We start from the raw sequence: 27,721 nt of genomic DNA on the forward strand, positions 1-27,721 counted from the left end.
TCAGAAGACAAAAAGACTACACAAATGTGTCATAGGTCCGTAACAGTCATCGGTCAAGTCCACTATAGTGTGTTAATACTTGTTGTGCCATTCGCATTGACCAACACTAACTTCCTCAATGTCCAAGTTTTTACGGGATTTGTAAATGAACTCTCCAATGGCTACAAAAACTGAGAGGACCAGTCCAGCTGCCAGCACAATAAAGATTCCCCCTATGTTCTCCACACCCAGAGCACTGGCCTCTTTGCTGTCCTCCTCTGGGCAGCCATTTCCTCTCCACCACTTCTCCTTCATCATGTGCAGCTTCCCTTCCTCCTGAAGCTGCAAGATGGCAATAGTAATCTTGTCTCTGTAAGGAGAGCCTAAAGCAGAAGACAGCAGCAGGATAAAACACGGGATTATTGCCATTTCCAGCCATATAACGGTTTTAAAGGTGGAGTCAGCAATTCTGAGGAACACTTGTTGTCAAAATCACTATTTGTCTAAATCAGTGAATATCTCCCCACGATCCTCCACCTGTCTGTAGTGTGCGTGCGCTAAAAAACAGTAGCTAGCAACATACCCGTTTATAGAGCCTAGGTTGTGTATTAAAACTGTTTTTTTTCTTCAGCGCACACACAATACACACTGGTAGCGATCGTTAGGGGATATTCATGGTTTTACAAAAGGTGATTTTGACAACAAGCATTCTCTAAAATCGCTGACTCCACCTTTAAGTGTAGCTGTGTAGTTTATTACTCATCTCTCTTACCAATCGGGGTTCCCACTCCATAGCCCTTAGAATCTATCAAGCCTCCGATCTGTGTGAGGTTGCAGTTGCGCTGGCTGATGTACTCGATGCTGGTGGACTCCATCAGAAGAGCGTAGTCTGTGGTTAGAACCCGCTGAATGCCCTCCCGGTTGTTTTTCACCAAAGCTGTGTTTTTCCTGCTGCTCATGAATGCCCACATTTTCTCGTAAGTGGAGATCTTAGATTTCTGTTGAATCAGATTTGGAGTTATTGGAAGTTTGGAATAATCATACTGATGCATGGAAGTGTGTACACATCTGCCCATTTTGTTAAGCTGCATGTGAGAGTGCCAAGTTCCTAAGAGGCTGACCTTTAACCTTAAGGTTTTTTATCCATGTGTAATGTTACTGTAATGGCTGAGGAATGAAGGCCCAAGGGTACATATTGTCAGGTCAATTAAAATCAAATGCGGTGTTTGCATTCCTCCTCTCCATTATTTACTGCACAGCGGAAAGAAGATTACCTTGAAAAAGGTCATGGTGGAGCCGTCTCTCACAGCACCATACTCTATTTTGGTTTGCTTGGCCAAGTCGTCTGCAGAGTCGATTGGCGAGTCCATTCTCTCCACAGTGAGGAAGGCAGCCAAGTTGGCAGTGTAAGAGGAGATGATGATCAATGTAAAGAACCACCATATTCCACCAACTATCCTCGTAGAGAGAGCCTTAGGCATCAATTCGGATCCTAAGATAACAAAGAGAGACTCATTATGAATTCTACAAACAAATACATCATGAGACAATGATGACTACGGTATGCAACAAAACATAGCCATGGTGGTTGAAGGTGCTCTAGGACAGGACTTATTCTTTTAGTTATAGTTAGCATACCTTGCTGCATAAGTGCTCCAACTCCAAACCAGACACTATTTATTAGCGTGAAGTTGTTTTCAACCACATCTGAGTCTGGGTTGCAGGGATGAGGGTTGTACCACTCGTAGGGAGTAAACCTGAAGACAAAGAATAAAAAAATGCAAAATTAATTTGGATATGTATAGGGGAGAACGGGGGAATCTGAGGCATCGGGTAATGTGAGCCACCCCCTGTATCTAGGAAACGGAAAACATTTGTGGTCATGTGAGATATATGTTTTCAAGCCCCTCTCATTTCCCCATGGCCCTGAAAGAGAGGACCTCATGGTGCTGTGATAAGCATGTTTTTTTCACCAAAATAGGTATTTTGCATGTAAAAGTAAATGTTCTTGCTGTCAACTTAATCAACTGTTGTGCCAAAGCAAATGTATTCACGTAGAAAAACTTCTATCAAACGTGTTGATGAACTACCAACATATGAAACCATGTGATGCTGATAACTGAAGATTAGCCTGAAATGCTAAGAGAGGTAGTTTTTTCTCAAATTGTGGTGGTGGGGGAAAGTGAGCCAAATGCTGTGGGGGAAAGTGAGCCACTGTCTCACTTTCCCCCACCATGAGGCACAAGTTAAGTTTAGTCTTAAACATATTTTAATGTAATATTACATAACATATGTTTTATTTTAATGTCATACACATTGTAGAAAAGCCATCATGCCAAGGAAATACACCAGGAAGACGACCTGGGGCAACCACACGGAAAGAGCACCTTCTCATCTTTCCCTGTAACCTTCAGGGCTGGAATGTAGAGTAGGCCTAGTTGTAGAGTATGACAGGCTGATGTTATAATCCAGTTGGGTCTTCTCCTGTGTTCTGAGTCCCAGGCTGTTCTCGCTGGTTCTGATTTTCCTATGCTTTGACCCCAAGACACTAGCTGGCTCTAAGGGTCCTGTGTTCTGACCCCCAGACTGTGTTCTAATCTAACTGGTTCTATATTTCATTTGAATCTTATTAAAACCTTTTGAATTATAATATGTTGTATTTGATTTTGTTCAGAGTTACTTTCAAGTGTTTAGAAAATTTGCTTTGCTTAATTGACCAAATCCCATCATTCTTTTACTAGTCCGACATTAGTTCTGGAATGTGTGGCTAGCTTTCAGGATTCTTACTGTTACAATATGTGTTGTTATGGTAGTTTCAGAGTGGAAAGGGTAAGTGGATCAGTTTACCACACAGCTGGGGTAAAGTGAGCCACATGACAACTTTTTTAAAAACAATCATATTTTCACTGCCATTTGTCTTGAAAAAATTCTGCTAATGCCCATTTCTAGGAAACATCCTGAATTAATGGGAAATGTGTAAATTTGAGTGATAAATCATTTTAGCTCCCTTAGAGGGGAGCAAATGTAAAAAGTGGCTCAGATTACCCCGTTCTCCCCTATACTGTATATGTTAACTTAGCAACATCTACTATAGTTACTGTAAATGTGCTAGGTCACCTATTTAAGCTTGTCAAATGTATTTTTAGCAAAACATATACCATCTGTGAAGCAAATCAAAGTTTTCACGTTTTCTTTAAGTGGCAGTTTACCTAGCAATCACAAACAGCACACAGCTGACGCCGAGGCATGCCAGAAGAACATACATCCAGATATCAGGAGACAGGGGGTTGAGGAAGGAGAACACTCCTGGATTGGTGCCGTTGGGTTTGTGGTACAGGATGCTGATCCCCAGTGTCATGAAGGGCTTGGAGAAATCTATCACCTTTTCCCTCACATAGGTGATGGTGAGAGGGGCCACAGCGAGGTCAGCCACCTAGTAGACAACAAATAAACCAAGCAGGGCCACAGTCAAATAAATACTGCCCAACACTTGCATATTCTCTTGCTTATTATACCGATTGGTACTCACATGGTCAATGAGTTCTCGCACCATGCCGTTCCACTCCCCCTTGTCATTCTGAGCTCCATATTTGCCATCAGTCACCAGTTTGACCTCATAGGTGAAGCCCAAAATGTTGGAGAGCTCTTTGAGCAGGTCCAGACAGTATCCCTCAAAGCGATCATTTCCATACAGCGGCTTATCAGATTTCTTATACATAACATAGGGATTTTCCTGGAACAAGGCAGATTATAGACATAATTAGTTTTATCCAGACTGTGCTGAAATAGTGCTACTAGCCAGATATCAGTAAGCCTATTCTTTTTTAAATTCTTACCAGAATGGTTGTAACAACGAGAGTCCTGTTGGCCATTGAGTCGGTCACATTTGTGGATGAGTCCTTGTTGCTTTCTGTTAGATTAAGGCCTGTCAGCGAGTTCCAAACGCCAATCTGTGAAGAATAAAATATAAAAATAACCACACTGTCTACACATCAAGGATCCATATACCTTCACATGATCAAGGTAATCAATGCAAAGAAGGGAAAAGAAACAAGTACTAGGAAAGCAGATAAATTACAATGGAAGAACAAACAAGGATTAGAATAGAGGAGAAAAAATGAGACGAACATGAAAAACAATATCTAATTAAACTCGAAATGGCATGTCAGGTCCAGAAATGTTGATTTCAACATTTCCACTGACCAGTGCCAAAAACCTTTTCTTTTTTTTTCAGAAAAAGGGGGAGGGGACATCACACTGGTGGTGTACAATAAGGAAAATGTGTCAATATTCCTTTAGTCTGCCTGGGCAGCTAAAGTACAGACCTTTTTCCAAACTTTATTCAGGCGGCTGCTGCCCGCGATTGTCTTGCAGAAATAATAAAGAGAAACATTTTAATCACACAGCCCTGAACTTAAAGGGGGGAAAAAATCAATAAACAATGGATGAATTTTGGCAGCATGTCAATGTGATTAGAGGAACATCCACAAACTTTTGAGCTTAAAATGACAGCTACAACTATTTGCAAAAACTACGTGTAATAGCAGTTATAGGCATAATTAGGACAACTGAATTTTGTTTCACAGACAAGTCATCTTCCCTCAACTTCAGAAGAAAAAGAGGTTAGAGTGAACAGCAATGGCCCTGTTTGTCTATATTTGTCTGACTCCTTTCAGCTCTTCTGGATCATAAAAGCCTGTACTGACCACACTGACAGTACAGACACGGGTCAGATAGTTCACCTTCTCCAAGCCATCTTCCTTCAGGCTGATGACATCTAAATCAAATTCTTTCCGCAAGCCGTCTGTCTTGTTTATAGTAATTTGTCCCGTCAAGCCGTTCCATTGTGCCTGTGGCAAAGAGAGGGCGGAAAACAAAAACAATTATTGTCATATACTGTACACAAATGCAAAGTCAAGCAGAGGCCTGGAAAAATTTTAATAATTCAAAAAATATGAATAATTGATGAGTGTCACATTAGGGAAGGACCATTGACCAAAAAAACTGCATCACAATGCCCTATTTGCATTTGTTGGATCCTTAATATAAATATTTAGCCTCTCTAACGTATTAGACTGTGATGTAAACGGAACAGGCAGTCATGGCCTGTGTCAGAGCAGAGAGCAGCAGGAGGGCAAAGGAGCTCAGAGATATTTGAATACAGTTGATAATGAAGTGAGCTCCGAGGAATAACAGTCAGGTTAAATCTCTATTACAAAGGGTTTATAGAAATAAGCTGCATTTCCATTCTTTGCTGACAGAGGAAGCTGAGAGGCCAGTTTCATTATGCGTTGATGGCATAGTTGCACATCATTATGCCAACTGTAAATTTGCAAATGGTCATGCTATGGCATGGCACGATTTAAACTGTTTCTGTCTGGAAATCATAGTGTCCTGAAAATAAAAATAAAGGAAAAGCTTATCCCAAAACACAAAGTTTAATGTATTAAACCTGATTAGAAGCATGTGGAAAGGGCAGATCTGACAAACAAACAAAACAAATACTGCTTCTCCCTCCTGAACTGTGTTACTTGTGATAACCTTGGTGTCCACTGAAAAAGGTAGTTCTCAGTGAAAGTGATCACAACAGAGCCTGTGGATTATTGTCAGTGAAGGGTAAAAGTAACAAAGCTTTTTTACGATTGAAAAGGGACACACTTTTTTCAGTAAGCAGAAGCCGGAAATAACAAAAGAACAGCAAAATACTTTTGGGAAATAAAGCTTTTGTATGGAATTCTTTTATTATTTACCGCATATAATACTGGCAGAAGCTCCAAACGCCCACAAATCATACTGAAGTTCTCTAAATGAATACATTGCTTTACGGGTAAGAGGGAAAGGTTGTATTGGGTCGGAAGGTGAACTGTCCCTCACTGCAAAAATGTATTGTAATACAATTTTATATCTGTTTGAGTAATGGTTAACTAATTCAGTGTAATGCTACACCATGCAGTATATTCTTCAAAATACTCCAAACTGACAGCCAAATTGTTTGCTAGAAATCAGTAACAGGTGTAATAACAGATTCCAAACAGCACTGCACCTTTCGTCATCTTGTTCTTACAACCTTTAAATAGGAACTTGCATCAGTCAGTTTTTAAGTGAAAATTATTTCATCAATCTCCTGGAACTAAATCAAAGCTATCCTGAGCCAACAAGCAAGAAACAATATATATATATATATATATATATATATATATATATATATATATATATATATATATATATATATATATATATATATGTGTGTGTGTGTGTGTGTGTGTGTGTGTGTGTGTGTGTGTGTGTGTAGTTCATTCACTTATCATTCTGAGGTGTTACACTGCTTCACAAGCTTTGCATTATGAGTAACAATTTAAAATGAAATTCACGTTGGCTCTAAAAGACATGTTGATGTTACTGACTGTGGTACGCACACATCCATAGTACACACACACGCACACCCACCCTCACACACACACACACACACACACACACATTAAACGAAAGATTAAACTTGATGACATCCCCTTTGAAAAGGTTGTGACACCAGTTTCTAATGCAAAGATCTGTTGCATGTATAGAAGGTTACAGGGTATCGTTTAGTGAAGTTGCTCTTCGATTAGATTGCTTCACACAGTTCTATTGCACATATATGTGAGGCCTATTGGACCACTAAGTCCAGATTTATTCCTGTCATTAAGTCTCCTTTTAAATCCTCACCAATCAAAAGCGTCCCTGTCTCATCCCTGTGTCGGTGTCATTACTGTACATGTAATGATGACATTGATCTTCTTGGATTGGGAAAATCCAGATGATAAAAGACTTAAACCTCACTGAACATACATGAATAAACAGGACAGAGCAGCAGCATCATAGTAAGAAAAACACATGCTTGCTTCTTGCACTACTTTTGTATTTGTTGTATTTTGTTAAATATAGTTAAGTTTGGCAACAATTTTGAACATGTTTCCGCGTCAGCCAGAGAATGCAGAAATAATACACGCAGTTACCCAACGTCAAATGTAATCACAGCCCCCTAGTCAAGTCAGGCATTGGCAGAATCTACACAACGCACACTAGCATAAAACAGAGGACAGGCACTGGAAATCCTTGACATACATTACATGTAAGTCTTAGAAACAGTGAAAACATGTTTGTCTGCATTTTGACATTGAACTAAAATGCAATGCACAACTTTTATTTTCTTATGGGTAAAAATGAGTCTTGGCAGGTATGCTTAGTCTTAACAGCATAACCACACACTCATAACTTATTTCAATCTTATTTCAATCAAAAAAATCCTCTGGTTTTTCCTAATAACCATTCAACTGTTTTGCCTGTTTGCTTGCCACTAAACTCTGCTGTCATTTCAGACATTTCTCCAGCCGCCCCATCTCAAACTGCCAACACACCTGCTCCTCATTCTCCCATTCAGCCTCCTTACTATAAATTCTGACAATTTATTTCTCAGATCCCTGTGTGATTGTCCATCATGCTTTTGTTTGCCTTTACACTGATAAAAACTTGTATGGTCAACTTTGGAAAATAGTGGCTGCTACAGTGAAAAATACATATGATTTGTAGTTAAATGTGCCAAAACATGGAGGGAAAATGTCAATGTGGTCGTTTCAAATGAAATACTGTGCAATAAAAACAATGCCTCTTAGAAGATATAGTATAGGCCGTCACTTCCATTGAGTAGAAGACAGAACAAAACAGTGTTAATCACCAATGCACAACAAGCTCATCTGGAAGGAACACCTAAGTGTGTTAATGTAAAAGTGCTGATGACAGGTCTAATCACAGACAGATACAGTATCTGCTGAGGCCATTCAGTTGAGGAGCTGTTTACTCTACTACCTGCTGTCTGGGATCTTTGTCATTGCCCATATAATTCAGTATTTCCATCCCAACTCATAACCGAAAAGCTAATTTGTTTGATGAAATATGATGCAATATAACTGGAAGATATAAGAGCCTATTCATTTCAGGCTAATATGTTAGCAGAGACGAGACTGTCTGCTTCCATAATTTAACTGGGATGTTTCCTAGTAGCCAGACAGACTGACTGCATGATATTCGAACTGTCGCTGTTTGCATCTGTCTCATTGTGTTCCTGTTCTCGTCTGTCAGATCAATATTTCATGCAGATTTTGATACTTTTTTCCATTTGCAATTAAACTTCAGGATACTTGTTATTATGGCATCCCACAATCTCAAAACAGTATTATGATATTTTATTATCTCACCCTGTTTGCAATCAACATTCAAAATAAAAGCTCCACACACACAAACACACACACACACACACACACACACACACACACACACACACACACACACAAACACACACACACACACACACACACACACACACACACACACACACACACACACACACACACACACACACACACACACACACACACACATTTATCACATCTGATTTAACTCTATTATTGAGGATCCTTCGCCCAAGGAAATGCGATAAAGGCGGCAGACAGTGAAAGGGATGGATGTATTGGTGGAGAAAGAGTGGCAGTGTGTCACACATGAATAAACCAAACTCACATCTTTGAGCATGTTGATGAAGCGTGATCCAAAGCGCCAGGGTTTGTGTCTGTGGCACTGCAGGGAGCTGACAGTGATCTGGGAGGTGCGTTGAGAGGCGGCAGCCACCATGTACACAGCATCGTACATCAGAGCAGCTTCACTCTGAAAGAGACACACGGCCGTGGTAAAATTCATATTCATAAAACAAAGTTCTCTAGGTCCATCCCAGACATCAATATTTTTCTCATTGAATTTAACATGTACATGGGCAATTTAAGACTCATGAAAAACTAAAAAAGTGAACATACGCTGTTATATTACAATGATTGTTTTCTGTAGCCCTTGGTTAAATTATATTTAATCTACAGTATATAATGATTGTTTTATGTTAGAAACCCTATTTTTATATTTATTTACTATTTGTAATAGTATAAACGTTAATGTTTTGGTTTATTTTGTTTAATGGATGTTGCGCTGATTGTCTGAGCATTTCTGATTATTATGTTCAGAATGAAAATCAAGAATTGAAAAGGAGAAGAAAAACAAGCCTGCCAAAATCCATCATCAGTAGCGCTGACCCATCATGTAGTGCACTTACTGTATCACATCAGGACCGTTGAGGCACATGCAAGCACCGCAGGGTTCCTAAAAGCATAACCAAAAAACTGCAGTGCTAGCTTCATTCACTGCATGGGGAGCAATCAGACAGGTCCACACAACAGGCCAAAGTTAGCACAATTCAGTGAGCAATTTTAGTCAAAGCCCCTTTGTGATTGTACACACAATCAGAGAGCAACAAGGTGGATTGCTGTACTCTGATTCAAGTGGCAACGATTAGGGGCTGCATTTCATTTTCCATATAATCTCTCAGTGACGATGTCTGGAATTTTTGAGTGGCCTTATTTTTGGCCAAGTTTAAGAAGCAAAGTTAGCAATATGTAAATAGAATGTCACATTTCCATATAATAACCCTATTTCCCTCTGATTGTGAAATGTTTTGAAAATGATGTTTATTCCTCCTATGTTTATTCCTCCAACCCCGATGTAAAGGACTTGGTCTGATTTTTCCAAACAAACGGACTAAAACAAATCAAAGGAAAACTGTGTAAAAATCAAATTGGCTGAAAAAAGAGTGATGGTTTCCATCACTAGCTCAGACTATCAATATATTTTCCATTCATTGTCTGACTTTATCTTGGCTAAATGGGCTTCCAAGGACCTGTTGAATGTTTTGCTTACAGCATGTAAGCATCAGGGAGGACATGGTCAACATTGGTGTCAACCACTAAACACCACAGCCCTTTGCTCGTGGTAGACCTTTTGACATGAGGAGTATATGGTAAAGGTCAACTCACTGTCATCATCCCCTCCATCATTCCGGTCTCGGCTTTGGAGGGAGCCTGCAGTCGCTCCATGGCCCACCTCTCCACCACAGAGGCCACCTGAGGGTTGTCTATGTTCAGCAGTCTGAAGCCCGTCATGTTCACCCCACTGTAGCGGTACGGCTCCAGGTCCAGGGAGAACAGATCCTTCACAAGTACAAACATTGTCATCATAAATTAGTTATTTATTTGTCTACTATTTATTTATCTATATTTATATCTTCAACTTTTTTCTAAATTATGATGTCTGTCCAACAATATGCTAAAATGGCTCCTCTCAGTCCACACTACATTGGACTATTCCATTATATTACTACTGTGAATCTGCTGAATTATTCAGCAGGAGAATTTTAGTAAACAAAAAAACAGATTGCCGTACAGTAAAATTAAGAGAAGCTACCATAGCGGTGTGAAAAGGAGAAGGGAGTGTGTCAAAGTGACTAAATCCACCCCTGCATCCAAAAGTAGATGAGACTTACTAAGCAAGGGTGAAGGGACTCTTGATTAAAAGAGGGAAGAGTATGCAGTATAATACCATGGAATTATGCCAAGGACACTGAAAACATGCTGCAATCTTATTATAAAACAAACCAGATGTTAGAGTTCAGCTGCATAATCTTTGCATAACAGAATCTCTAGAAGAACATACACATCTCTAGCCTGTGTAGGATAAAAGGACATTTAATTAAGACAATGGAGCAGTGTCTAAGCACATGGCATGTTACCACAGACATATCTATTTGGTTTATCGATACAGTTTTAAAGGGAAACGTCAAGAGTCTAACTTATTTGTGCAAATATGTGAGATAAAACAATATTCATGTGTTTTTTAAGATGGAGAAATTTCAAAAATGGTTCTTTAATAGTTTTCTTACCAGTGTGGTGAAGAAGAAGTGGTAATATTCAGTCATCATCCCCATGGACAAGATCTAAATAGGATGAGAGATGGCATGGTTCACATTTTAAATCTGACTGTACATACACACCACAGTTTTGCTCTGGCCAGGATCAGAAATATTTTCTTGCCCTGACACCATCCAATGACATCTACACTCAGGGCAAATTTAACATTCCGACCATTTTTTGTAATTGTCTCATTTTGTATTGTTTGCATGGTTTGCTTCAACAAGTATCAGGGTGACCATGTGCATGTTAGAGTAGTGTTTCCAATTAATCTTCTGTGAAGCTTTCGATTCTCAATGTGTATAAGGCTCAAGAAATAGGCTCTGCTTGGATTTGGAAATGAACACAGGATTTCTGAAGGGGATAGAATTTGACTTATCTTGCGCATAGTGAATATTAAAACCAAGAGCAATGCGGAAGCATGAAAATAACACAGGGACTAGTCTAATCTGAGAAATTCTAATTGGATTTCTGACAATTGCATTTTTGTTGTCCCGTTTTGAACTAAACCCTGAGTACAATGATGTCTGCCCAGTGTAGACTTGACATGACGCGGGTAGATGTTGGTGTGACTCACCTGCTTGAGAACATCAGCTGTTGTTTGGTAAGTGCAGTCAAAGATGACGTAGAATTCCTTCCCCTTCTTCATCTCTTTCAACAGAGGACGGGCATCTTTACTTCCTGTTGGCAGCTGGCGGATCTTGATTTTAATGCTGTATCTGGATGGAGCTTTGATCAACTCTTGCAAACGAATCAGTCCTTCAATCAAAAGAAAAGAAAACAATCGTTAGTCTCAACAATCACATACTAAAAAAAACAAAAAAACACCATGTGTATACTTTTAACTATGAAGTATTCCATATTAAAAAGTTAATGTGCAAATAACTGTGTAATTAAACAAACAGTTCTGGATTGTGTTGGAGTGTTTTTGCTTGAATAGTATTACATTTTTGAAAATGCATCTGCGTCATTGACTGCATGTTATATGCCTGATGTCAACATTTCAATGCAGATAATCATCATTCATGTAGAGGTGTTCCAATATCTTCCATTATTGCAGTTTACAGCCATTTAGCTGAGAATATGGACAGAAAAACAAAAATGCATTTAATAAAACATTTTCATACACTGATGAAAGAGGCCCTTGAGGAGAGACCCACTGATTTCAAGTTAAGGGGCAGTTTCTAGCAAGGCTCACCTCCAATGGGTTTGAATTTCCAATGCATGATAAACAACTTTCTCAGCAGCAAATAACCGGAAATAACTTATGAGTACTGTAGGAAGTTGAACGTTTAGGTTAAGTCTGATCATGATCGTCTCGATTAGTTCACCATCAAGTGTTAGCCTGCTTTTAGTCAACATTGAAACTAGTTTCACTAATTTTACATTGCAGTTCCCAACTGTGGGCGCCAGAGGGAATTGCACCCTTGACTTCACATGCCTATTTACGATAGAGATAGACTGTATATAAAAAAGGTATTCACGGACAACTTGCGTTATTAACATCATCAAACTTTTTACAAGAACTATGTTTATAATTTCTAATAAATTAAATGCAACAGTATGTAGGCATATCTCCTTTTTAATCATGTAGCCTGCACACTAATATATCCTATGCAAATTGCAATAACTGTAACTTATTACAATTCATAACTGTAATAATCTGAACTGCTGAACCTTGTTTGAAGTTTTTATTTTAATCTAATTTTTCACATTTCCAAATAAAGCCCTACCAGATAGGCTACAATTTGGTATGTATGAAATTTAAATTATTCTCTCCGTTAGTTAATTTGAAAGCTGTTGTTTGGTCACTTTATTTTGAAAATAAAACCGGAAACGTAACAATCTGTTCTGTGATCTTTTTGACGCAAAAGTGACTATTTTTGGGCTGCAGTTTCTCCATGTGACCACTAAAAAGGGAGTAAACACGCATGATGAAATACCGCTACAACATATACAGGTAGCATCTGGCGTTGGCTAGCCCTGTACTAGTATAATTACTCAGAGTATAAAACGATCAGGCCCACATGTTCTGCTACTTGTTATGGCCGTTAGTCAGTAAGCTGACTAGCCTACCTCTGTCTGTATTGATGCTAACTTGACGAAATTGATGTTGCAGTTCTTCCTTGTGACCACTGGAGGGCGACAAAACACTCGTTTCTAAATACTTCACCTAATAAAGTCCATAGCTAGCGTCAAGGCATGTAGGCTACTAGTGTTTGCTCAATAATGTTTCCCTGGCAACATTTTATATCCACAGAGGTGAACCTTATATCACAAAAGTCACTTAAATGAAATCACATCTAAACAATATCGTCTGAACTGCTGAACCAAATGGAACCTACGCAGTTAAACTTATTTCAGATGAACCCTTGACATATTTACTGTAAGTCATAAGCTCTTTTATATAGTGACACATCAAATTAACTTACTTTAATAATGTGTGAGTCCTTGTATTTAGCTTGATTCATTGCGATTTATATCTATTACTGGAGTGGTTCCTATCTCTGCTGCCTAGAACCGCTCGATGCTAATTTTTCCAAAATATCCTCTATATTTCTGCAATATAAAATTGGGATTTCTGCCCCCGAGTGGTCACAACGAGGAACTGCAACACCTTAAATTCGTCAAGCGAAATCATTTGGGAAATAAGAGAAGGTAGAAACATCCGGTGAATACTTTCAAAATAAAATTATCATAGGAACGTTACGCAAATAGCAAGGAGGGGGCCTCGTCGATTGTTGTTGGCACGTCATTATGATGCTTTGAAGAATAGTTGCCTTTGTATTTCGAGCTAAACAAAACAAGAGTATGACACTGTTTATAACTAGCTTACTTTTTAAGCAGGTTAAAGTGGCTTGCAAAACTAGTGGATGGTTTTTTTGGGGGGCGGCAGGAAAAAAAGTCAGAGGAACATTTTCAGCAGCACAGGTAGACAAATGTCCACGCAGATAGCAATGGCGGGGGTTTTGAAACAATTAATCATTTTTAACAGCAGGATTTTAATGTTCAAGAGTTTTTATTAGTTGGTTTCTGAATTCTGACTGCCTCATTTTGTTTGGAATGCTAGCATAAGCTGCATGTAATGTCTGTTTTGATGCTAACTTGACTTGACCAATTTGATGCTGCAGTCCCTCACAGTGACCGCCGGAGGGCGACAAAACACTCGTTTCTAAATACGTCACCTAATAAAGACCATAGCTAGCGTCAAGGCATGTAGGCTAGTGTTGCTCAATAATGTTTCCCTGGCAACATTTTATATCCACAGAGGTGAACTTAATATCCCAAAAGTCACTTAAATGAAATCACATCTAAACAATATCGTCTGAACTGCTGAACCAAATGGAACCTACGCAGTTAAACTTATTTCAGATGAACCCTTGACATATTTACTGTAAGTCATTAGCTCTTTTATATAGTGACACATCAAATTAACTTACTTTAATAATGTGTGAGTCCTTGTATTTAGCTTGATTCATTGCGATTTATATCTATTACTGGAGTGGTTCCTATCTCTGCTGCCTAGAACCGCTAGATGCTAGATTCTCCAAAATATCCTCTATATTTGTGCAATATAAAATTGGGATTTCTGCCACCCAGTGGTCACAACGAGGAACTGCAACACCTTAAATTCGTCAAGAGAAATCATTTGGGAAATAAGAGAAGGTAGAAACATCCGGTGAATACTTTCAAAATAAAATTATCATAGGAATGTTACACAAATAGCAAGGAGGGGGCCTCGTCGATTGTTGTTGGCACGTCATTATGATGCTTTGAAGAATAGTTGCCTTTGTATTTCGAGCTAAACAAAACAAGAGTATGACACTGTTTATAATTTTTAAGCAGGTTAAAGTGGCTTGCAAAACTAGTGGATGGTTTTTTTGGGGGGCGGCAGGAAAAAAAAGTCAGAGGAACATTTTCAGCAGCATAGGTAGACAAATGTCCACGCAGATAGCAATGGCGGGGGTTTTGAAACAATTAATCATTTTTAACAGCAGGATTTTAATGTTCAAGAGTTTTTATTAGTTGGTTTCTGAATTCTGCATAAGCGGCATGTAATGTCTGTTTTGATGCTAACTTGACTTGACCAATTTGATGCTGCGGTCCCTCACCGTGACCGCCGGAGGGCGACAAAACACTCGTTTCTAAATACTTCACCCAATAAATTCCATAGCTAGAGTCAAGGCATGTAGGCTGGTGTTGCTCAATAATGTTTCCCTGGCAACATTTTATATCCACAGAGGTGAACTTAATATCCTAAAAGTCACTTAAATGAAATCACATCTAAACAATATCGTCTGAACTGCTGAACCAAATGGAACCTATGCAGTTAAACTTGTTTCAGATGAACCCTTGACATATTAACTGTGCTCTTTTATATTGTTACGACACATAAAATAGACTAACTGTAATAATGTTTGTGTCCTTGTACTTAGCTTGATTCATTGCGATTTATATCTGCAACTGGTTCCTACCTCTATGACCTAGAACCGCTCGATGCTAAATTTTCCAAAATATCCTCTATATTTCTGCAATACAACATTGGGATTTCTGCCCTCCAGTGGTCAGAACGAGGAACTGCAACAAATACAATTTGTCACGCGAAATCATTTGGGAAATAAGAGTATGTAGAAAAATCCGGTGAAAACTTTAAAAATAAAATAATCAACTACGCTGGTTTAAGGCGTACGGTGGCGCTGAGCATTCACCAAATAAAAAAAAGTTTCACTGCAGGATCTCGTAATTACGAGATAATATCTCGTAATTACGAGATAAGGATCTCGTAATTACGAGATAAGGATCTCGTAATTACGAGATAAGGATCGCCCTCTCATTCATCAATAACGATGTCTGTGTGTGTGTATTTGTGTGCAGACGAGGTGAACCTAGCCATAGGAAAACGTAGGCAATAGCCTTGGTTTCCGGACTACAATGGGCCCCATAATCAATAAACTTATTTTAAATATTTGTTTAGGCTACTGTTCATTCATTAATCAGCGATCGCATCGGGTAGGCTACTGAGGGACACACTTTCGGCTTTACGCCCGTGATCAGCTGCTGACGTCCGACTGGGCTTTTCTCCTGAACAGTCCAAGTGACTGCATATCTGCACAAAGTTGACATGGCTATCATTGTCATGCCCTCCTTGTAGAAAGTTCTTATGTGTTTGTATGAGTCATGGATTACACCGAGTTTAACGACTGCATTTAATCAAAGCATTCAATAAAACTGCGTTCCGATACAGTAACAAACAGGAGGTAAAAGTGAACTAGCCCACCGGGCATTCTGATTGGATGAGGCAACACAGTACGGTGGCTCCGGTGGCTCATAATGAACAAACTGCATATACAAAGTGAAAGTGTGTCCCTCATTTCCCAATGCGATCGCTGATTAATGAATGAACAGTAAACAAATATTTAAAATAATTGTATTGATTATGGGGCCCATTGTAGTCCGGAAACCAAGGCTATTGCCTACGTTTTCCTATGGCTAGGTTCACCTCGTCTGCACACAAACACACACACACACACACACACACACACACACACACACACATCGTTATTGATGAATGAGAGGGTGATCCTTATCTCGTAATTACGAGATCCTTATCTCGTAATTACGAGATCTTTATCTCGTAATTACGAGATACTTATCTCGTAATTACGAGATAATTATCTCGTAATTACGAGATCCTTATCTCGTAATTACGAGATATTATCTCGTAATTACGAGATCCTGCTCTGAAACTTTTTTTTATTTGGTGAATGCTCAGCGCCACCGTAAAGGCGCACTTTCAATATGGCAATAGGAATGTTAAGCACAATAGCAAGGAAAGGGCCTTCGTAGATTGTTGTTGTCATGACATTATGGTGCTGTGAAGAATATATGCCTCGAGCTAAAGAAAACTAGCGTATGACACTGTGTATTACTAGTTTACTGTTTAAGCAGTCTAAAGTGGCTTGCAAAACAAGTGGATGAGTTTTTTGGAGCGGCCAGGAAAAAAGCCATAGGAACATTTTCAGCAGCGTAGGTGGATTCATGTCAACGCAGAGAGTGATGGCGGGAGTTTTGAAATGACGAACAATTTTTAAAAGCAGGATTTTAATGTTCAGGACTTGATATTAGTTAGTTTCTGAATTCTCACCGCCTCATTTGGTTTTAGAGGAATGCTAGCTTAAGTTGCATGTACTGACTGTTTTGATGCTAACTTGAACAATGTGATGCTGCAGTCTCTCCCCGTGACCGCTGGAGGGCGACAAAACACTCGTTTCTAAATACCTCACATAATATTTTCCTTAGCGTCAAGGCATACACTGGCTTGGTGCAACATTTTATGCACCGAGCATAGGCGAGGTGAACTTTAAAACACTAAAATCACCAAAATGAAACTCTTCATCCAAACAATATCTCTTAATAAATAACGTGTCTTGTCTTGTAGTAGGGTACAGTATAAGTGAACTGTCTGGACTGCTGAACCACTCATCTAGGCTAACTTGTTCCTACAGCTGGTTTCTTGAACCGCTCGCTAGTTTCCACCATAATGTTCTATATTTATCTTAGATAGTATATAAAAGATATTCATGCAATAAGAAATTGTGTTTTTTTGCCCGTTGTGGCCACAACGAGGAACTTCATCACATTTAATTCGTCAAGCGACATCATTGGGAAAATAAGGGTATGGAGAAACATCCGGTAAATACTTTCAAAATAAAACGACCAACTACGCTGGTTTTCTTTATGGGTCCATGGTTTAGAGACGCCCTTTAATATGGGAATTTGTATGTTACGCTCATACAGGTGTAAGGAGGCCTCGTTGGCACGACGTTTTGGTGCGTTGAAGAAAAATATCTATTTTGAGCTAAACAAAACTAGCACATGACACTCATTATTAGTAGGCTATTTAAGCAGGCTACAGTGGCTAGCAAAACTAGTGGATTATATCTCTTTGTGGGCCAGGGAAATAGCCCAGAGGACATTTCAACTGCATGTCTATGCAGAGAGCAATGGCGGGAGTTTTGAAACAGTAAATTATGTTTCACAGCATGGTTTCAATGTTTAATCTTCTCTTTTCTCAGGTGCATTGTGTTTCAAGGGAATATTAGTGACTGCTCTCTTCACATCTCGACATCACTTGAATTTTCCTACAATTTCCTGTGGAGGAGTCTGCCCTGCTGAGAGGAATGCATGAGTGAGAGAACAATCACAATGTCAAAGAAGCTCCTTCAAAGGTAAGACTCATTGTCTATTGTGTGCTTTTTGTATTTGAGCGTTCAGTGATAACACTCTCTAACCCATGCATCTGTAGTATGCCTAATAATTGGATACTTACATTTGTATGTATTTCTTTGTATTAATTTAGTAAATGTCTGTAGGAATCTTAATACATTATATAGGCCTACAGTGTTACAGCAACATGCACATGGAGAAATATGTTTTTCTATTAGCTGTAGTTTTGCTGCTCAGTGGTTGGTGAGATCATTGGTGTGTGTAGTTGTGCTTTGATTCTGTGAGTGCAGTTGTTGTGGTAGCCTGCAGCACACATTGATGAGCGAGGTTGTGTTACTGTAACTACACAGCAGGAGCTTGATGTTGTGGGATAATTGCCTTCTCAGGTATATGCATTGTTTTGACTTAGGCCTAACATGGCATATGAATACAGTATCATTTCAGTTATTGTGATGTTTTATGAATATATGTAGTTGCGATGATTTTTGCATCAATACACTGTAAATCTGTGGTATAAAGTAAACCATAGTGCCTTCCCTTAGCAGGAAACTCAGTACTTGTTTATTTTGTTGTTGTCCCATAATGGAGCATTTTCCCGTTGTTCCCTATGAAAATTGGCTTTGTTCTATCTGGCCATATTTGAAGTTAAATTAACAATAGCGGTTAGTTGAGTTTGAGTATAGCTTGTTATTATAGCTTAAGCAATTATTATTTTCGCATTCAACAACTACAGCTCCTATGGGATTTTGAGATGTGCTCTAGACCTGTGAGTGCTGTTAAATTACACTCCTTAAAGTTCAATAAATATTTACCTTATTGCAACCATTCCACATCCCTTCTCATCACTTAGCTTTGACTTTTAAAAAAAAAGAAAACGACGGTCCTTCCTGCCTAGCAACAACAAACAGCACTTGTTGTGTTGCTGTAGTGTTAGGTTTCACCCCTTGGCCCATATAGATTACTGTATCGCACAAACATTGTACAGTAAACATATAAAAAGCTTTCATTCTTGTAAAAGCACTCATACTGCCATCAGTTTTTTAAATATATGTGATATCATTTGATACTACGTAGTTTGTGTGTTTCTTGCAACCCATAAGAGTCTCTAAAAGACTGCTGCTCAGGATTTTGTGCTTTACTGCTGATTTAATGGTGGAGTCAGCAATTCTGGAGAATCACTTGTTGTCAAACGCGGTGAATATCTACTCGTGATCAGCTACCAGTCCATACTGTGTGAGCACTGAAAAAACATCCAGTGTTAATACACAGCCTGGGTATTCACTAGTTTTTTAACAAGTGTTCTCCAGAATTGTTGACTCCACCTTTGAATTGCTACTTTTCCATTGGGGATTAAAACCACGTGTGTCCTGTCATCAAATCTCCTCTGGACTCACCAATTGCATCCTCATAGACAACAGTGACCGCCTTCCACTTGTAGTACTGCACTATGTCCAGCACAGCTCGGCTGATGGAGGTGTATTCAGGATAGAGGTTGATGTAGAAGCTGTCTTTGTTGTCCACCGACGGGTGTTTCCAGCGTGTTTGGATGTGAGGGACTTCCAGGGCGTTACAAATGGACTGGACCGCGCTGACAGATGAGCTGTGAGACGGGCCAAAAACGGCCCCAACACCCAGAGCCAACTGGTCGCAGGCTGAGGTCATAAAACAGGGAAGGGAGAGAGAAATGAACAAATAGGAGAGACGCTAGTGTGAAAACCAATCTGTTTTTTTTGCTGATTGATTCTTCACCATGAAAAAGCTTTCAGAATTAAACAACATCCTTACCTCGTCTCGAGGCCTCAAAACTGTCAAATAGGTTTATTCTCTGGATGTCATAGGTCAATGTGGTGTTTGGCATTAATGTCCGATTCCTGTTTATGTTGGTAACAGCAAATTTAAAGGCCAGTTCCTCAACACTAATGGGATCATTCTCAAGTGTTTCAAAGATGCCCCCTGTAGAAAGAGAGAAGAAACAGGGGAGGTGAGAGCTAGCCAGGAGTCAGTTTGAGTTACTTCAATCAATGTTGTTTTTCACTTCCATTACAGCTTTTTAAAATGTATTTTTTTTAATCAAGTTTGAAAGCTGCAGACAGTTGTATAATGTGGCCCAATGTTCTTTGTACGTCCACCACATAAAGCTCCTGAAGGACCTGGTTGCGATGACAGGATTTACACTTGACCTTTACTGACTTCACACTATTTCCATGGCCTAAATTTCACAAGCAGACACAAAAGTAAGTGGGATGATTCTGTTTGGAAGACATGCCACACATTTAGTTCATTATAGGCCAGCTACACAGCTAATACATCCACATGCAGTAATACTTCACTACTACTAATACTAATCACGGCATACATTAAAATGTATCGCATATCGTCTTTTTGCTCCCAATATTTTAACGGTTATCCTTTCTAGATGAGAAGCTGCACCCGTTTCATATTACAATCCTTTTCATTTTACCGCTCTAGAGACATCAGTAAGTAACCCTCAATGAAACCCATGTGCTTGTGGTTTATGGTATCACATAGCCAAGTCCCAAAATATAATGTAATTTACTGTAAAGTGGTTAAAGGCTTAGTGTTTCTGCTCAGGATGCAAAAAACACTCTTCTCTATATTCTTCCTCTCAGCTGATTAGTTGCCATTTTTATTTTGGGCACAATGTTTTGTTGTAAATTCAAGTTGTGGAAGAAGTCCCATGCATTGATTTACTGCTACTTGACTGGGCCAAAATCTTATTATTGTGAAATTGACTGCTAATTCTTTACTAATCCAGCATTGCTTTAAGTGTTTAAACTACAGTACCGGTATTTAACCTCCAGAGGTGTGTTTTATAGAGAAGTTGCTCATTGTCCATTCAGATTGCTCTGGAATAGGACCATGATGCTGCAGTCGATTGACGTCAATGACTCTTTTCATGTAGGATATTAGCATATTATAAGATTTAACATTTTTAATGTAGTAAAACATAATCATCAGCATGCAAAAGGGATTTCTTCGCCTCCCCAGTGCTAATTTTAAGTACAAATTTACAGCTGAGAGCTCAACCAAGTTTAACATGTCATTTTTAAATGTGACACTTTTGTGTTTCATATTCAGGGCTACTTTTAATATTGATTTCATGATCAATTAATTGTTGATTTAGTTTTTTTAATGAAAAAAAGCAATCAAAATCCTCCATAAGTATCCTTATGACTTGTTTATTCTAACATTTCAAAATCAAAAGATAATCTGTTTACAATAAACAGAGGAAAGCCGCACAACCTCAAATTTAAGAAGCCAATTACAGGCATTTATTTTCTTTGAAAAAGTTCTAGCATTAAAGAGATGCTCAAACTTGTCAATAATGTTTTCATCAATTGTATCAGCTAATCATTTTAGCTAACACATTGTAATTATTCTGAAAATAATGACCAAATATCAGAGTAATTGAAAAAGCACCAAGAAGAGGCATTATAAAGTATAAACAAGCAAGGAAGGACTGACAAACATAATAAACACACACACTTTTTAAGCAGCACATAACACTTGTATGCTGTCTTTTCTAGTTCATTTGACGAAACTCCCTCAGTAGGTGCAGTCTGACTATATCCTTGTACATAGGACGAGCCGGTGAACACTGACCAATAATTTAAAAATTAGCTGGGACCACGACATTTTATTTCAAGATGCATTTCTCTTTAAAATAAAATCACTTTTCAGAAGGCTGTGTGTGGCAGAGCCGCAGGGAGGGAGGAGCTTGTTTTAGATTTGAGAAGATCATTCGGAAAACCATCCAACTCTTAATCCACCGTGCTGCTCCAGATAGATGACGGGTCTACATAGCATATATTATTCCAGCCAGACACAAGCATTATAAACAATGTTTTACATAAAACAAAGCATGAAAGACATACAAATTAAGGCCAGGAAAATTCTGGATTGTCACCACCTGCATATAGGTTGAGCGGACTCATGTGAGATTCAGATTCCTTATCCACACTGAAAATGCCCCTGCACGACGATTACACCCACTCCTTTCAAATGTATATAATTTAAAACATCAGGGCCTTCAGTGGCGGTGAGTTCACGATAACATTTTTGTTCTCAGCCCACTAACTTTTATTGTCACGAGTGCAGACAGAAACAAGGCCAGTTCTGAACAATGAGTCATTTTCTTATCCTAAATGCATGTAAAATTAAATAAAATTACTTACAACACCGACCATGATTACACAAGACTAAAGGAAGGTATTTTAAAAACTCTGCAACTGTCCCAATTGTTAATCAATAGTCATATTAACTATGAACACAAATAATAAAGATTCTATTTCGATTCTGCAACAGTTTACATCTGACCTCAACACCGCGGCTACAGATGGCAATAGGTCCTGTGAAATTGTGATTGATTTGGAAGGCGTGGGCCTTTTTAAAAAAGCTCCCCTTGAGTCCTTGATTGTGAATGACCTTTTTCTTTGGTGTAGCATAGCCTCAACCCCCAAACTGAGAGGGCCTTGTCTGGACTCCCTGGTCACTAAAAGCATGCTTGAAAGTGCCAATCCTAATTATGGTTACCAAGCCTCAGTGAGCAGCTGCTAGGATGCTGTTTATGTTCTTATTTCTATCTACAGGAATATAAAAATCTCAGGCCAACATACTAAAACCTTCTCCGTAATAAGCCTATAGAGAATATATTCATCTCAGCGTCTTTGATGTGTTTCCTTCAAGGTGTTGTGTTAAGATAAAAGGGGAAATAAACATGAGTTGAGTTGGTGTTTAACAAATGTCTAAAGTACAAAAATATGTACTGCACGCATATGGAAAGTTTATTTCAAGGTAAATAATACCAAAACTAATGAGGCTAAAAGCTAATAATGACAATAGCATAATTTTAGTTCTCTATCACTCCTTCAAATAAAAATAATTTGGCTTATAAATTCAGCATTTATCAGAAGCAATTAATTGTATATTTATACATTTATGTACAGTACCATTACAACCCAGTCTATTTAATTAGCCTTGACTGTAACCTCATTGATCATCCTGCAACAGGTCACTAAGCCTAAGTTCAAATGAAACAACAGATCTATTTGAAACAGACAGATGTATATTTGGTTGTAGGGTTTAAGCTATATAAACTATTTACACACAGATAAAGATCATATATCAATTATTATATTGCACTGATCACTTATTCATTTGGAGCTTTGGAGCTTTGTGGAAAGCACATGTATCTCTCTGTGTGTCCACCTGAGATTGGATCTTAAATTTATGTTTTAAGTATAATGAGCTTCTTGATTTCCAGAGTGCTTGGACTGATTGCTGGTCCAAGCAATCAGTGCTGCTCCACATTTCCAAAGCACCACTAGAAAATGTTAACTGTTTTAAAGTGGCTGAGCTCTTAGCCAAAAACATATTTTGAGCAGACAAATTATTAAGCTACCTGAGGTGGTTATATACACTGCATGAGGAGATGACTGGTCCAGCTGTGAGCTTGGTTATTGGGCTGCAAACAGAGTACTAAAGCTCAGCTAGCTCAGTATCATGCTTATGACCACCATGAACCAAGCAGACAACTGGAGAGAAGCACCAACCAAATTTTACCTCATTATTAAGAAAATAAGTAGATATGCACGATAATATCAGCAATATTGATTATCGCTGCAATCAGGTGTGGGGAAAAGAGAGTATGTACAGTATACAGTATATCGATACCGGGCACTAAGTGAGGCCAAATGAGTTGTACAATATCGTCAAATCAAATTAGGGCATTCAATTCAATAGTGTGCATTCCTAAAAATAAGCTTTTATATTCAGGAGGATGAAAACTGAGGCAGGAAATGACAATCTTATTTCTACATGCTTTTTAAATTAAAATACCTCACACACACTCGGCACATTTCACCAGGAAAATAAATTAGTTTTTCGTTTTACCCAAGACATTTCTCATACTATCAACTATTATTATCTAAGATGTATGTGAAATGAACCTATAAAACTTTGAATGCATCTAAATACATTAGTTGAAATTCATCCATTTTCCTGTTGAAAACCTACACCCCACCTGAGGGTCCAAACAGGAACAAATGTTCAGTTCATAACATAATCAGTGTTTTAAATTGGAACCCAGCTAATATCGATGAGGATATTTGAGTTTTTTAAATTTTTTTATATAGATGTTAGGTCCCCTTGCATTCAGTAATGAAATAATTGTGACCAAGTAGTTTGTACTGAGTGGGATACTTTATACAACTTTCTTTCATAGATGAACCGTTTATATCCTTTATAAACCAAATGTTTAGTTATCACATCAAATCTTTAACACATTTAATTTTTAGACATGATGCTGTGGCCACTGGCCTCCTGTAACAATCCTGCCTGGACACAACCACACACAGCTGTGTGTTAGCTTTTTGAGTTAACCTAAACAAGATTGGTCATAGGATCATGGCTTAGTGCACCTTTATGGTCTGCACTTCTATATTCCATGGAGTACAGTACCACAAACCAACACAGTAAATGTAATTAGTTTCAATACTGGTGGATATAAAATGATGAATAAGCATGTCACGCTTTAACGTTTGCAGATGAGACATGGATCTATTCATTCAATATAGGCTATTAGCAAGCAAGCAAATGGTTGAAAAAGTTATCTTGAGATAGACAATTTATTGTTCATTTGTCAATACTCAAGAATGAAATCTTCTTTATTCAGTCTTAAAAATGCAATAAAATAAAATATATATGAAAAGCTGTATATTAAAGCCCTGCTTTTTTTGCAAGGAAAAGCCATTGGAACACTTGTGGAGTTAACTGTTTTCTATCAGGGCTTTATGATTGACACAATTTATAAAGTGTAATGAAAATTCTTGCTATAGCTACCATTAATTAATTTCTGATAATTTCAAGATCACTGACTCTCCATCTCATCTTTTATAGGCCAGACAATGCTGTGGGGTGATGCATGCTACGAGGTCACAAAAACAAAAGATTCAGCTTGTGCTGCAGGCATATGCTGATAAACCCTTAGGCTTGCTTTTTATAGGCTTCTGTTCCTCCCTTCCTGTGCAGAAATCAAGAAGTATAACAGTGTTCAGGTTTAGGGCTCTGGGTTGGACAATTTTGAATCCAGAAACCTAAAGTAAAAGGTTAAGTTTAAGAGACCGATCCGTAGAGCCTGATTGTCATCTGTGATTTTGTGACTCCATTATCAATTATCACATGAAGGGGAGTCTTTTAAGGCAGAGGAACACAATGACGTAGTGTTTTGCCCCATCCTGGGCCAGTTCCCAGTGAGCCCCCCTCCCCCCCCCCCCCCCCCCACCAGCTCCACTCCAACCTGGGCCCGTGCCAGACTGTGAATGAATGAGGAGGTCCTAACCAGTCTACTATCTTCGTTTGATGTGGCACACTGAGGTTTCTCTGTTCTTAGGATAGCTGCTTGCAACCTACCACCAAAACATTTAGTCAGAATAATGATGTAAAATCAACCTCCATTAAAAAAAAATACAAACATTGGATGTAAGAATATTAAACAGGAAGACAATTACAACAAATTAGATTTCTGTGACCAAAGGTAGTTCATGAATAGACAAATCTGATATCAACATATAGAGTATGCAAGCTATGAAACAGGAATTTCACAAACAGCAACAGAGTGGAGGTCAAGCCACAAGCTCCTGCTTCTGTGCTCTCCCGAGTGATGAGATTTGGTCACTGCCTAAGTACCATATTTGGGGAAGAGACTTTCTGCATAAAGAAGATTAGTGTTAGTTGTTTAAGGGCTTGCGGGAGAAGATTTACCATTATTACCAACCCCAGTGAAAAGAGGGGAAGCCAGTCACAATCTGATGCCAACACTTTGCCAAAGACAGAGAAATGTTAATTGAAAGGAGTCACGCACCATATGGGAGAGATTATTATGTGTGCGGGGTCAAGAAGAGAACGACAAAGATTAGGTGACCTCTGAGAGTGATAGATGATTTGAAGAGATTAACAATATGGAGCACAGATCGGGACTGTTAGGACAGGATGGTGGTGGCGCTAGCCTATTAGCCTTTAAAGTTATGCAATGCCACAAGTCTGATTGTTAAAGTCTTTAGAAGTAGAGGAAATTAAGAAAAAAAAAACAGAGTCGCCCTTGGCGTTGAACAGAGCAGCACGCTTGAGGCCCAAATTAAAAGTCATTTTTGTGATGCAATCTTCTACCCATTAGAGGAATAGTGATAACCAACTGGAGAGGAGCAGACAGCATTAATTTTCTGGCAAACACTGTCTCATTGTCTCAAAGTTACATCAGAAATCAAAGGGGGAAAGTCAGAGCAAGAGCTTTAATTTGTCTAATTACTAGTGCACTGCACAGTAAAGTTGAAAGCATTTCTCGTCAACTCTTAAAAGACCACTTTAGACCCAGATTCAAATTTGCAGATGTCATTGGCCAAGACTAGATAACTTTTGAGTTTGTGAGGTAGAGGAAGAGTGAAGCAAATATAACAACGTTTCTCTGAGAAAGCCTTTGATTCTTCAGCTCTGTATCCATTTCACATTCCTCTGTGCCAAAGACCTTATCATGCCAACAATACATGCTGTCAGTTGCAGCATTAAGCCAACTTAATCACTCATCTGCCTCTGACCCACGCAGTAAACATGGACGAGACCCTGGCATTAGCCAACCAAAGTGGATTTACATGAGGATTTTGATGAAAAACAATAGACTGGACAACCCAGCATTCTGTCAGGATCTCCTTTATGAAAAACATTTAAAAAATCCAATAATGAAACTTGTAAGGATACTGTATAGACATCACAATTTTTTTTGCTCTAAATTGCTATCCTTGCATGACATCCAGATGTATAATCTCTGCATTTGTCATATTGGCTGTCACCTTTAGAAAGTATATAGTACACGTGTCGTACTTACAGGCATTGTAAGTGATACAACATTGCAAACATTATTATAAAACAAAATTATGATAATGCCACAAATAAAAGTGTTTTAATTCCATCACTAGTCAAACATTAAACAAGTGGGAAGTCTGTACATTAATAGTCAAAAGGAATAACATATAAAGAAACTGATGAGCTTCCCACTTACCAATTCTCAGGACTTGCTGCGAAGTGAGCCAAAACTCAGCCATAAAGTACAGCAGTGAAAATAACATTCCCTTCCTTTTCGCCATGGTACTCCCTCCAGAGTTGAATTTAACATTGATATCAGTTTTTCTGCCCTCGGTAGTTCATGCTGATAACTTGCCGGTCCTTGTATCCGAAACGAAAATCAACTGGCATCCGACCCACATCCATCCCTCACACATTGTGATGAGAACAAACAACAACATTAAACACCCACTCCACTTGCAGCTGTCCCTGATCAAAATAACTCCAGTTTTCCCATTCTACAATCCTCCATGTGCAAGTAAGGTGTTGCTTTCCATATTCACAGTACATACATTCCTCTTGTGTTTTTCTTCTTCTTCACTTGAACTGTAGACTGCAACTGAGGAGGAGTACTGTGCACCATGCTCCTGCTGTCAAGCCTGCACAAATACAAGTAGCATTTCTGTCTACAGATTTCAAAATAAAAGATTAATTGCCAACTGTGTGGCAAAAATAGAGGCAATCAACATGTTTTAAGAGGAATTGGGTTCATATATATTTTGGCCATTAAATATCTATATGAAACGTAAAATAAATAAAAATCAAGCATACAACACAAC

The 27,721-nt window shown here is 38.6% G+C and overlaps 1 protein-coding gene across 2 annotated transcripts; it reads right to left on the minus strand.

The window, feature by feature from the left end:
- Positions 1-27,184, minus strand: LOC307271343 (glutamate receptor ionotropic, kainate 1; the record flags this gene model as incomplete). 2 transcript variants are annotated; one of them, XM_080053763.1, is made up of 16 exons in its annotated part: positions 1-362; positions 752-977; positions 1,254-1,471; positions 1,618-1,736; positions 3,189-3,412; positions 3,509-3,712; positions 3,816-3,929; positions 4,305-4,346; positions 4,722-4,829; positions 8,533-8,676; positions 9,870-10,043; positions 10,772-10,825; positions 11,377-11,558; positions 19,421-19,678; positions 19,812-19,979; positions 27,100-27,184. In XM_080053763.1, 16 exons carry the CDS (start codon positions 27,182-27,184, stop codon positions 73-75), a joined length of 2,610 nt encoding a protein of 869 aa, XP_079909889.1. In that variant the 3' UTR covers positions 1-72. The 2 variants fall into 2 exon arrangements, with proteins under 2 accessions (XP_079909889.1, XP_079909890.1); XM_080053764.1 differs by lacking the exon at positions 4,305-4,346.
- Positions 27,185-27,721: the final 537 nt, after the last annotated feature.

This window comes from Ammodytes marinus (genome assembly GCF_949987685.1).
Source record: "Ammodytes marinus genome assembly, chromosome: 3".
Taxonomy (NCBI): domain Eukaryota; kingdom Metazoa; phylum Chordata; class Actinopteri; order Uranoscopiformes; family Ammodytidae; genus Ammodytes; species Ammodytes marinus.